The sequence below is a fragment of the Microtus ochrogaster genome, linkage group LG10 (assembly GCF_000317375.1).
Source record: "Microtus ochrogaster isolate Prairie Vole_2 linkage group LG10, MicOch1.0, whole genome shotgun sequence".
NCBI classification, from domain to species: Eukaryota; Metazoa; Chordata; class Mammalia; order Rodentia; family Cricetidae; genus Microtus; species Microtus ochrogaster.
The window spans coordinates 17,339,965-17,353,462 of record NC_022035.1 but is presented as its reverse complement, the minus strand read 5'-3'; the positions used below and the strand labels follow the sequence as shown (position 1 = coordinate 17,353,462).

Below are 13,498 nucleotides of genomic sequence, written 5' to 3'. Positions count from 1 at the left end.
GGCCGGGGCCGAACAAGCAGGCCCTTCTGCAACAGTGTTGAACTCAAAATCATAAATTTTTTGTGAGTTCCCTGAGTACCACAGGGAGCACAGTTTGGGAACTAGAGTCTTACTGAGGGTTTTTATTGCTGTGAAGAGACACCAGGACCACTCTATAAAGAGGCAACTCTATAAAGTAAAACATTTAATTGGAATGGCTCACTGAGAGTGTCAGAGGTTCAGCCTATTGCCATCGTGGTGGAGAGGATGGAGGCAAGTAGGCAGAGAGAGTGCTGGCTACATGTTGGCCAGAAGACAGTAGGAAGTCAACTGACTGACTGGGCGATATCCTGCGCAAAGGAAACCTCAAAGCCTGCCCCACAGTGACACACTTCCTCCAATAAGGCCTCACCCACCCCAACACAGCCACGCCTCTAATTAGTGCCACTCCCTTTGAGATTATGGGTTCAGTTACATTCAAACTGTGATAGGAACCCCAGTGATACTCTGAGTATATGAGTGATACTCTGTCTCATTTCTTTGGGCTTTGCACTTTTCCTCGGTGGAACCCATGTTCGTCATTTTCTCCCACACATCGGTCAGCACAACATTCCACAAGTGAACACGAGTTAATGGCAATATATTTATTTTTGCAACTTCCTGGATAAAAACCATTCAAGGACCGTTTGGTAAGGTGTTATTCCCATAAAAACATCTTTTAAAACAAGTGGTTTTCTATTTCTCACAAGAGTTAAAATGACATGCGGAAACAAGGTTAGTGCCTCGGCTAGCACAGTACAACTTCAGAAGACAGCTGGAGTAAGTAAGACCAGAGAATAAACTAACATCATTAACCTCAAGTACACCACTAGAAAACTCACACAGTAGTAAAATATAAAAATCTACAATTATAAATATAAATTTGGTTCATGAAGACATCACAGCAGTATTTACATAAGTTATTAGATCACTCCTCCTTCAGGTGAATACTGCAGTTGTAAAATGTTGGATGACATGGGGGGATGAAGTGGTTGACTTACAATCTACTATATTAAAAGTTACATTTCTAGCAAACCTGATGATTGCTACAAATACAGCTAAAAATTTGACACTTAGAAACAAATGTTTTCCAAGGATGGTGATTCCTATCATCTATAAATTGAAATTTTTCTGTTAAAATCAATATGGAAAAAAAATACCATAATTCAATTTTTAGAAACCCTGTAAAATTCAATCATTTTAGTTTCAACATAATAAGTGAATTACAAGAAGTCTTTCAAAAAGGCACACATTGTTAATGGTGTCAATTTGGCAGCAGAATGAGTTACCATCACGTCACGGGAAGTAAACAGACAACAGAACTGACTCATGTTTTCTAACTTTAGAAAGATGAGAACAATGCTTAGACTGGGTTGTGCTGTACCCTTTCGGTGTTAAACTAAAGACTCCAGGCTTTCGGCTATATTTCCATCAGGCAAAGCTGCACCATTACTGTCCAGAGAGGCAGATGGATTCTCTTCCTGCCTTGTGCTGACGAGGCTGAGGACCACTTTGTAGAGAAACTGATACTGTTCCTAGAAAACACAGAGAGGGAGATCACAAACAGGAAGCTCCACAGAGACATGAATTTGCAGAAGCCAGGAATGGATTTCAGATGCATTTTGGCAGTGTTCACGGAAGGGTGCAGGGCTGTATTAAGGGCTTGTGCTCAGTGGAGGTGCACAATCTACATGTGGTTTTTACCTATTTGGCTATGCCAAAATTGTTTTGTAATGAATGAACAAGTGGACATTGGATTTGGAGGAGAAGCCCATGCACATCAGACAGTCATAAGCACTCAGTTCTTATTCCTTTGTTTTCTGCAGTTGGAATATGATGCAAATGTAATTTGTTGGTGCTCAGCATTTATAGCCTTTTCAAAAGCAATGTCTTTCTTTCCTTTTTCTGCCTCTTTCTTTCTTAGTCTCATAAACCTGAAACTGGTGTTGAACTCACCATGTAGCTGAGGATGACTTGAGACTCTTGTCCCTGCCTCCCAAGTCATTGGACTATTCATCCATGATTTGTGGGGATCAAAACTCGTTCCTTATGCTTTTTAAGGAAGCATTCTACTAACTGAGTCATATACCCCAACCCTCAAAGATAAGCATCTTACTTTCCTTAAATCACTGTGTAATCACATGTTTCTGCGCATCCACAGAAAGGGCTCAACAATGACTGTAGTGTATCACCAGAGCATAGCACCTTGACTGGACACACTGCTCAGCAAATGTTCTTCACACTCTATCATCCTGCCTGCTTTGATGGTCTGCCCTGAGAAAAGGGGTTTCATGCTACCAGATGATCCTTCGACAAGACCCTTATTTGTAATCAGCTAAGAAGATGATAGTGATACCAGGACTTCCAAATCTGCCTGAGACTCTCATCAAGTTTCTCATTACTTTGTTACAATAATAACGACTTCCAGGTTCTTTCTAAGCTAAACTGTGGAACAGGAGGTAGTGTGTCTCATCCTTGACTGTCATGACTCTTTCCTCTTAAAAGCACCCAGGAATCAGTTATTGGTCAATTTAAGATCCGGGATTTACTAGGAGTTTTAGCTGGGGTCATTCTTGTGGATTCTTGGAGCATTCCATAGCATCAGAATTCTCCCTAACCTCATAGTGGCTCTCTCTATCAAGATATCTCTTCCATTGCTCTCCCACTACATCCCTCCCCTGCCACCATCCCGTTCCCTCATGTTCTCATCCCCCTTCTTTGTTCTTCCCTGCCCCCAGTTTATTTAATTCTCCATTCTAGGGCAATCCATTTGTCTTTCTTAAAGTCCTCCTTGCTACATAGCTTTTCTGGAGCTGTGGATTGTAGTCTGGTTAATTCTTTGTTTTACATCTAATTAGTATCCACGTATGAGTGAGTACATATAGTAGAGAGCCTGAACTGTCCTTCCCCTGTAATCACATTGGTGAATAGCCAGCCCAACTATCATCATAGAGCTTTCATCCAGTAACTGATGGAACCAGATGCAGAGATCTATAACCAAGCACTAGGTTGAGTTCTGGGAATCCAACTGAAGAGAGGGAGGAGGGAATATATGAGCAAGGGAGGTCAAGATCATGAAGGGGAACTCTACAAAGACAGCGGAAGAGAAGCTCTAGACTGACAGGTGTGGAGCCTCCATGGTACACACTAAGCCCTCCATATGTGGGAGACAGTGGTGAAGCTTGGGCTATTTGAGGAGCCTCTGGCAATAGGACCAGGATCCATCCCTGGTGCATGAGCTCACTTGATGGAGCCCATTCCCTGTAGTGGGATGCCATGCTTAGTCTTAATGCAGGGAGGAGGGGCTTGGTCCTGCCCCAACTTAATATGCCAGACTTTGTTGAGCCGTTACCCATTGGGAGGACTGGACTGGAAGTGGGCTGGGGGGAGGGGGAGTAGAAGCGAGAACTGTGGTTGGAATGAAAAATGAAACTTTAAAAGGTAATCAATTAAAAAAAAAAAACGAAAGAAACCCTGATGTGGGAGTGTCATATATCAATCTGTTGATTTCATTGGTTAAGCAATAAAGAAACTGCTTTGGCCCTGATAGGTTAAAACATAGGTGGGAGGAGTAAACAGAACAGAAGGCTGGGAGAAATAAAGCTGAGTCAGGGAGTCGCCATGATTCTCCCACTCCAGGCAGACGCAGGTTAAGATCATTCCTGGTAAGCCAGCTCACGGGCTACACAGATTATTAGAAATGGGCTAGTCCAGGTGCGAGATTTAGCCTAGAAGAGGCTAGATAGAAATGGGCCAAGCAGTGTTTAAAAGAATACAGTTTCTGTGTAATTATTTCGGGTAAAGCTAGCCGTGGGGGCGGCCAGGTGCCGGGGATGCAGCCCTGCTGCTCTTATTTCTACAAAACCCAAAAATCAAAACAAAAAAAACAAAATACAACAAACAAAAAAGAAACTGGATTTGGCTAGAGAAGAGTTAATAGTTCTAACATTTAAGTCTTTGAGACGTATCTCCTGGGGTTCTGTGAAGGCCCTACTTGAACCCCAGGAATTTAAGTCCATAATTTGCTGAAGAAATCGGTTTGTGGTTAATTCCACTAAAGATATTACGATTCACAATGAATCCTGTAAAAAGGGATGGTGTGACTTAAATTTTTTTTTAATCTGCCAGTCTTCTACAAGGTGCAGATTTGTAATTTAGCTTGAATGTTACCAACCACTGTGATCTTCCTTATATAGGATAAAAAGGCTTTAGTACCATCTAGGAAGTGATACTTCAAAAATGAAAGATGAGGTTCATCACTTACAATATCAGTGAAGACTCCCGGCCTCATTAAATTGATCATCTTGGCTACTTGATATACATCCATGGAATTTTCTTTTTCTAGTTGGTGCATAAGTGTTGTCAGAGCACAGAAAGTTCCTGCTGTTACTCCTCCATGCCTTGCAGTAAAGAGAAAAGGTAAAGACTCCATTCAGATGCATCAAATGCCTTTGTAACTGAGAGCACAGTCTTGAAATGGCATGTCTTTCCTTCTTTTCATTGTACAAGACTTAAGGTTGAATTGGATAGAGTGCCAAGTGTTTATGACATTAATAGCAAAGTCCTTTATAGAAACTTTACTGTTTGCGTAAGCATTGTTATTTTTATTCTGTTAAAGGGGCAGGTAAAACATGTTTGACTGAAGTTATAATATATATACTATATACCTTATAGAACAGCTATATAACACAATTCTAGCATTTTTCATTGTTACAGAAACAGAAAAAAAAATCATTGGATAAAGAGCTCTCTTTCAGAAAAAAACAGAAACAAAACCAACAAGAAACATCAAACAATAGTCATTTTTACTCCTTTCTCAAGAAGTGAATAGCTGAGACATATCCTGGGGTAGCTTCCAGTGCTGAAAACTTGTCTCATCTCAACAAATGCCCCCGCTATAAAGCGTAAGAGCAGATTCTGTGTTCATATCTACGTCTTTAGCCTTTACCAGAAGTTACAAAAAATGGAAAATGTTCTGTGTGACCTTTGATGATAAACAAATCCACTCTGGTTGAATCAGCACATGCGCACAAAGCACCAGGCTGGTCTGAAGACAAGAGAAGCATGCATATACCCAGAGGTGTGCAGCGATTGAGACTGTGAAACTTACTCATCGTGAACAATCATGGGTCCATCCCTGTTAGCAGCTTCGTCTTTGATAATACTTATAAGCTCAAATGTTTTACTAATGGGACCATCCGGGTTTGGCCATTTGGGGCACTGAAAATGCCTTACTTCCAGAACATAATCATCCTACAAGAAGAAAGCACAAATTAGTGTTTTTAAAGGGTGCTGGCTAGTAAGAGTTTATCACGAGTGGAACAACTGAAAAAAATTAGAAACCGAAGCTAGATAATGAAAAGAAATATCATCTCTCATTGTGGAAGGAGAAAATCATTGCAATGGGACAAATGTCTCAAAATCAGTTTTATGCAGTAAATGTAAACTTCCCAGACAACCAAAATACTATTAACAAAGAAAATAAAGTCATGTATTGACTCATCAAATATCAAGAATTATTATAAGCTAAAACGAAGGGATTTCCATGTTAACAGAGGGAGCAATGAGGAGCCCACTGGAAAGAAGTGGTGACGCTAGGAACAAGTCCATAATGCTACATGTGTGGCTGAGTTGGTACTGCTGATTTGTAAGCGCTGGGACATTAGGGCAGTGATAGTGTATGGAAAATATACGTGTACTCTTGACTTGCAAAAAGGAATACAAAAAATAAAGGTAAGATACAAAACATTTAGAAAACAGTGCTACATAGGAAAAAGCGTCTTGATTTCAGACATATCTTGTGGTTTTCAGTCTGTTTTTGGTGCAAAGAATAGAACCCAGGGATGCCTGCATGCTACACCTTCATTCTGCCACTGAACTGCATCCTTGATCCCCAACAGGGTTTTTCTTAACAGTGAATGTTAAGTGATAGATTCTTCATAACAAAATGGGTGAGGTAATAAAATCCACATGAATCAGGCTTGTAAACCTTCATTTACAAAATAAATAAATAAAAAAATTTAAATTACATAAAAGATTATTTGCAACATATGTAGCTGGAAAGGGATTAATAGCTAGACTCTAAAAAGGCCCTACATAAGTAAATAAGTCAATTGTTAAGGCTCTAATGGAAACTTGGGCAAAATCCCTGACGGCTTACCACTAGAAATTAATTACCAACGCAATGACCAATACAATTTTGGAGAGATATTCACCTTCATTTTCAACAAGGAAAATTCAAACTAATGGAGCAAAAAATGTCATTTCATCCCCAACACAAGCAGTGGGGAGGAGAGTCCAAGTTTCCTGTGGCCTCCTAAACGGGAGGGCAATAGGCCCACTTTTCCAACAATCACAACACTGAAAAGTTGAAAGTACTGATTCTCCATGACCCTAAGGTAGACCCATGAAAAATTTGCATATGTGTAAACACATTTCATTCGGTGAGGTACCACTTGAAATAACAAAAATCTGAACAAAACAAAATGAAGCAAAAAGACCAAAAAACCAACTTCAAACAAGTAGTGGCCTAAATATAAGATAGAGAAACCATACTGGATATGTTGATAGCAGAAGCAAACAGAATTGACTTATATCCAATTACGTGAAAAAATGTCATCAACGTTATAATGAGGTAAAGTAGCACATAGTTGAAAAGTATACATAATTTATGTAAAGGTCAAGATATAAAGTTGAAACAACAGAACCTTAAAGAAAACAGAGATAAAAGGAGAAATTATGAAGTAAGTCAAAAGAATTCAGGAACAGGTTACTATATCTGAAGGGAGGACAGCATGAATGAGTAGGAACATGAAAGATCTTCAAGGTCAAGATTAGGTTCCTTTACTGAACTCAGTAGCCTGTGAATCATTTACTGCATCACTGTACTGTATTATATATACTACGTTAAAAATAGTCTTTATAAAAAATAAATAACAGACACCCAGATTTTGACTTTCGTTATTTAACAAACTTTCTGGATGTTGAAGTGAGTCTGTTCCATACAGCATCATTTTTTACCTCTTTACCAGCCTCAAATGCTATGACTTTTAAGAGACATTAGCTATAAACAAAGTGGATGGAAATGCCTATTTTATCTTTGCTTTTCTGACAACACAGAGTTAAGGATTGTCTAGTTTAGCTAAGATTAATGGCTTGATAATTCTGTCTGATTTTGGAAGTAAAAATTGTAAGTAAAGAAATATTGGTTAGTTCTAGAATTTTGTGCATTTGTAAGAAATCGGAATCTTTTCCACTTCTTAAAAAAGACAAGATTTTCTGAGTGATTGGGAACATGGGAGAGGCTAGAAGGGAAGCAGGAGGAAGGGAGAGAAGCTGAGAAAAATAAACAGTTCAATAAAACAATTAAAAAAAGAATTATAAAAAAAGATTCCCAAGTTAGCACATGTCTCACACAAGAGCAGGGCATGTGTTCATCCCTTAGCATGTCTCCATACCTGTGTCGCTTCTAAGATGAAGTCTTGAACTATCAGTTTTTCCTCGTTCGACAGACATTTGTGTTCCTCAGACATAAGGGTGACTTTGAAGCTTTCACAGTTGATGGGCTCGTCTTTATTTGGCCAGTAAACAAATTCATCTTCTGCCTGAAGGAGACCAAGGAAGGTCATAGACTTTCAGACTGGCTCATTGGTCTGATTGTGAAATAAGATCCTTAGTTGGCATACAAATTTCAAATCAAAATTTTCTTTAAATAACAAAATTTACCATTAAAATGATCTTGATATCTTAATGCACCTTAGATTTGTGTGTAAAATAAAACCTCACACCACCCAAACTATTGCCATGGCATTTTGTGCTCCTGACTCAACAGTAGCATCACTGAGCCTGTTGCTTCTATAACTGACAACTGAGTAGGGCTGGCAAAGCAAGAGCTCATCAGTTTCTAGCATGATTTGGAACCTCTGTGACTTTAGATACACGAGCTGAGTATGAGGGTTAATTAAGGATATATGCAAAGCCCGAGTCAAACATTAACGTTGACTAAGTCTTTAGGTTTTACAAACACAGAGAAAAGAGTGGATGTGCCACTGATATTCTGATTCTGAAGATGCTCTTTCTTTACAAGTTTATATTGTTTAAAAAACGAAGCTTTCTAGTATGGACAGGAGAGGAGCTCATGGGGCACCACTCTAGCTCAGGAGCTGAGGTGAGAGCAACTTGCAGAGAAGGATTTATTCTTCTTTGGGGCTATGGCACTTGTAGGGTGCCCATCTTCCAGTGGACAGTGATGTATCCATGCATATATGGTCAACAATAATTGTAGTGAATTCTTTAAAAAGGATAAACCAAGCACTTCATGTTGGGAGAGGTGTGTGTTGGGAAAATCCAGGAGTTGGCGGTGAACCTACTTCACTTTATGCATGTATGAAATTCTCAAAGAACAAATTTGAAAGTTTCCTAAATCTCCCTCTTCTTCATAAAAAGACTCACACTACCAAGTCAACATGGAACACCCTTGGTTGATATTATTAAGAGAATGTAACTACTTCTTCGACTATGCCTTCATGGGATTGTAAACAAAATAATAAAATAAAAAAAACAGAGACTTAAATGGGATTTTCAACACAATGTTATGTATTTTATCTTAAAAATGCAAATAGAAGAGTAAAGACTTGGGTCATTTGTGGTTGCGATCCTGATGTGCTTACGTAGCATCACCAATGCATCTTTGGTAATTTTAATGTTTCATTTAGATCTCTCATTCATTACTTCAATCCAGTGGGACTGTATAACCAATCCTGCGCAGCAAAGCATGACTCCAGGGAGATTAGTCCATTGGGTAAGATTACCTTTTTGGTGTGTGCACGATAGGCTTCTGGCTATTGCAATATTATGTTATCCTTCTAAGAAATGAACCAAAAGTGACCTACCATGTTTTGACCATCTGGAATCATCACCACCAGCTGGGCATTATGATCCCATATCATCCTCCAGAAGTCCTTAATGGTGTGCAGAAGGGGATGCTGGGTGATGATAAATTCATTGCTCTGGTAATAACCCTACAAAACCAAAGACAAGATAATAGAACCCTGATAGGAATAGGCAGAGAAACATGTTTTGTGTTAGAGTAGTGAATTTAATTGTAGATAGAGTATTGAAATAATACTGAATTACAACTAGCATTTGCTGGGTACTGTCTATTCGCTAGGTATAGTTTCCTTCCTATTAAAGAATCAATGAGACAGAGATAGAAACCATAACTTTCATTTTAATGGTGACCAAACTGGGGTAAAATTAAGTGTTGTGGGCAACTTTATCTTAAGAAATGCTATGACCACTAGGAGCAGAAGTACCAAAATGGCTTCTGCACATGCGTCTTGCACTAGGTAGAGTGGAAATCCACGACAGAGTTTACAATCCTTATTGTCCACAAGCTCATGGCATCAGAATACTAAATCTCACACCTCTTCACCATAGGTCACCTTCCATGTCCTGGCCTCACGGCTGCCTCCCCTATGAGAGGGATCAGGAAGGCTCCTTTCTGGTTATATTTATGAAGCCTGGAAAGTGGGGTAACTGGATCAAATGGTTTTCATGCTGTGTACTGTGTGGTCTTTCACTTCTCCCACGACTCACCTGAAGTGGGGTGTGTTTGACAGCAGTATCTGCACATCACCTTGTTCCCCACATGCATATTCTTTAGTCATGTCTTTGCTGGCCAACTAGAACAATGGCTTGGGTATTAAGATTAAGACTCTCATTTGAAACCAAGCTGTGTGATTGACCATCCTGCGATGTTAATAAAGGATTATGAAACCATCAAAGCACCCAGCCACTCAGCAGACAACCTCATTGGAGAAGGTCGTTAGAAATCCAATAGCTCAAGTGAATTCAGTATATAGGGAAGAGCTGTGCTGAAAACCTGGGGTGCTAACTATAGTGAATTTGAGCTTCCTGTGTCCTGCGGATGTGTCCTGTCTCTGCCACAGATGGGTGCAGAGGAATGGAAACATATGATTTATATTTGTCCATTAGCTCTGAAGGGTGAATTTGAGACCCTGTGCTAACTTATTAATTTTGCTTGAGATTTCTTCAGTTCCAGCACACATGAAAACCTCAAGGTGTGCTGGTATTCCTTTGGTCGCTAATAACTGTGTACCATAATTATTATATGGGACTGATGTCCTAGAGGTGCTGTTGGGAGCCAGCCTGCTCTGCTGTTAATTCTGGTAACACGCAGGCTCCTGGTAAGCTCTCCCAGGATGTCTTTGACTTACCATGATATAGGATGCATTGATGTAGTCTGTGCCTTCCCCACTCAGCGACGAAATGCCCACCCTCGATCTCTCCACTGGAACACAGAACATTCCAAGTAAACAAACATGCTCCCTGTGATTAGCCACTTTCCCCCAACAACTCCCAAATGTTAACCAAAGTTACACTTCTCAACGAGAGCCTTTGATGGTTAAACTAATGGGCTAACGAATTGTTAAAGTCAAGTTTTGCATTCTGGATAAGACTCCAAGGACTTGAATCCTTTTAAATGATCACATACTGGGTATAATTAGAATAATATGACAATAGACATAACATTATGATTGGTGTACATGTCTATTACAGACAGACGCGTGGGCCTTTTGCTATGGAAATAAAAACCCGAGTGGATTTCTCAGGATTCCGTGTTAACATACCAGGGATGATGGACGATGCTCTGTTCTTCTCCCTGTTGCACTGCTTCAGGGCTGCTGAGTAATCACTCTGAAGAATATTGGACTGACTCAGAAGCTGATATGGGAGGCAAGGAAGAGTGCAGGTCATTTCACACACGGCAACAGATGCCCGAACCATACCGACAACCCCTCGACAAAAGAAGGACACTGCAAACATGGCCGACTTGTTTCCTATGGCTTGACTTAAGCCCCTTTCTAGTCATGTCCAGAAGCATCTAGGCTGTATTTCAAGACCTTTGATTATGAGAGAGACCTCCTGATGGCTTCCTTTGTGGGCCTGTGCCCTCCATTTCCACTAATTACTTTCACTGGTGTTAAATAGTTATTTAATTTCTGGAAGGAATCCTACAAACTACTTCATCAGGATGCTAAAGTGTATACTGTTGGTTTTCGGTGACTGAAACCTTAAATACCATTTTATTGACACTGCCCTACAAATGTCGTATACACACACCTTCTTGGTACCAAATAATTATGATAGATCGGCTGATTTTCCACCTAGATTTTTTTCCCCACCAATATTAGGAAATTTTTGTTTCTTAAAAATCTGGCAAAGCCTTATTTCCTACCCCCACCTTTATAGTATGTTTTCATTTAAAGGTTAGAAAATATTTCTAGGGACCTAGAGAGATGGCTCAGTGACAAAGAGCACTGGATGCTCTTCTAGAGGACCACAGTTCAATTCCCAGCACCCACATGACAGCTTACAAGTTTCTGTAACTCCAAGATGTGACACTCTCACACAGACATACATGCAGACAAAATGTCAATGTGCATAAAAATAGATATATTATTTTAAAAAGGGAAAAATATTTCTAAAGTATTAATCATGTTCTATCACCCCCTTCCATTTTTGAAAATAGGGTCTCACTCTGTAGCCCCGGCTGATGTTGAATCTGTGGCAACCCTTATGCCTCAGCATCTTGAATGCTGGGATTCCAGGTGTGGACCATTGTACCCAGCATCTACCTACTTAGCTTGTGAATATTTTCCTCTTCCTGCATCAAGGGCAGAATTGTCCCTGGTTCCTTGTGTTTTCTCTTGGCTTCCAGCCTGGGGTGCTGTCCATTCCTTTCCAAGCACATCTGTTATGTAAACCACTGAGGTCTTTCTACTTCATAACCCAGCCCTTCCCCTGTGTTCTTAATCCTACCTCTGCACTTACTAAGGATCTTTGCAAATTCCAATTTTCTTCCTTCACCTAGTTAAAAGATGCTCATACATCTCTTCTTAAAGCATAATCAAAATAAAGAATAAATAACATAAAATCTGTCCTACCCTCTAAGCTTGTATTTCCTAGTAACTATCATCTTTATTATTCCTTTCAGAGTCAAGTTTTAAAAAGGTAATATTTTTATTCATGTATGTATATATGTATGTGCATGTGTGCACAGTTCTCTGTGAGCATGCCAAATGTGTTCAGGAGCCCATAAAAAAACAGAAAATGATATTGTATTTGTTGGAGCTATAGTTGTATTAGTTGACAGCCACCTGATATGGGTGCTAAGACCCGAACTTAGGTACTCTGGAAGAGTAGCGATCAATCTTAACTGCTGAGACATCTCTACGGACTTCAGAAAACCACTTTTTAAAAAGAGCTATGTGACTATTCTCTATGCTTCCTCAAATACAGTTGGTTTATAAAGCTGTTTTTTTTTTCTGATTTTAAGAACTCTGATTTTAATGAAAAGTCAGGCAGGCATTAAGGTTGATAACGAAAGCCTGTTCTAAGTGCTATCACTACAGTGGCAGATAGTGAGGTGCTCACACAGGGGAGACAACTTTTTAGCTTGACGTTAAAGGGTACCACAAGATACTCCCAACTGTGAGAGGATCAGATTTCTCCCGAAGATCTCTGTGAACTATCAGCCATTTCTATCAGGGGACTGATGTGGTCAGATATAGTTAGAAGCTCATTCTGCTGGCACTTATGAGTCAGGCTGGCAGCAAGGATGATGACCTAGTCAGCTGTCACAGTCACAAATCTAGGCAGACCCAGTAGGGACTTGAATTAAATCTACAACTGGAGGGACAGAAAACAGTCAAGACATGTTTGACAGGACGTAAGCTCCATTAGATTCAGGAGATGACAATGTTAAAGATGTCATTGAGGCTTAGTTGGAATTAGAGGTGATAAAGCTGATTTTTTTTAAAAGCTTGGTACACAAAGAGACAGGCATTACCAGATCATTTTCATACACATATGTCAATATATTTTGTTCGAATTGTCCCTCCTCTAATGCCTTATCCTTCTTCTCGCCTGCTTCTTGCTGTGTTCTCTCCATTTGGTTTGTAACTCTGTTATCTGGTTTCAATGCCCCACTTCTCTGACACAGCTCCTGCAAAAGTTCAGCCCCATTGCTTTCTGCCCAGGAATTCCTTTGTTATCAGCATTTGCCGCCTCTTCATTTTTCTTTCTGCTTGAAATCTTACCTTCTTTGGATTCTTTTATCTGTCACTATTTCTTATTCTCTCCTGATTTCCACTTACCCCTCTTAACTCCTTTGATTCCCGCTTTTTTTGAAGTACTGGGGTTTGAGCCTAGGGCATGGTGCATGCTAGGTAAGAGCTCTCCCACTGAGCTGTGTCTCTATATACTGATGGAGGAAGGTCATTGGTTGATTAAATAAAGAAGCTGCTTGACCTGATAGGTTAGAACATAGGTGGGAGGAGCAGACGGTGGGAGGAAGAGGAAGTGAGCTCAGAGACTCAACAGCTCTGCTCTCGGGGGCAGATGCCTCAGAGAGACACGAGATGCTCCACTCTTGGCGGGCAGAGGTGAGAGCTCT

The 13,498-nt window shown here is 40.0% G+C and overlaps 1 protein-coding gene across 4 annotated transcripts in view; it reads right to left on the bottom strand.

Annotated features, from left to right (window-relative positions):
• Nucleotides 1-603: 603 nt before the first annotated feature.
• Ptprz1 (protein tyrosine phosphatase, receptor type Z1) overlaps nt 604-13,498 on the bottom strand; it is a 184,928-nt gene continuing 172,033 nt past the window's right edge. For all 4 annotated transcript variants that reach the window (XM_005363773.3, XM_005363774.3, XM_005363775.3 and 1 more), the window contains 7 exons: nt 10,671-10,764; nt 10,257-10,330; nt 8,910-9,038; nt 7,476-7,622; nt 5,129-5,271; nt 4,283-4,418; nt 604-1,553 (listed from right to left, as the gene is read on the bottom strand). In XM_005363773.3, coding sequence (XP_005363830.1) covers nt 1,413-1,553; nt 4,283-4,418; nt 5,129-5,271; nt 7,476-7,622; nt 8,910-9,038; nt 10,257-10,330; nt 10,671-10,764 — 864 coding nt within the window. In that variant the 3' untranslated portion in view covers nt 604-1,412. The remainder of the gene's footprint in view (nt 1,554-4,282; nt 4,419-5,128; nt 5,272-7,475; nt 7,623-8,909; nt 9,039-10,256; nt 10,331-10,670; nt 10,765-13,498) is intronic.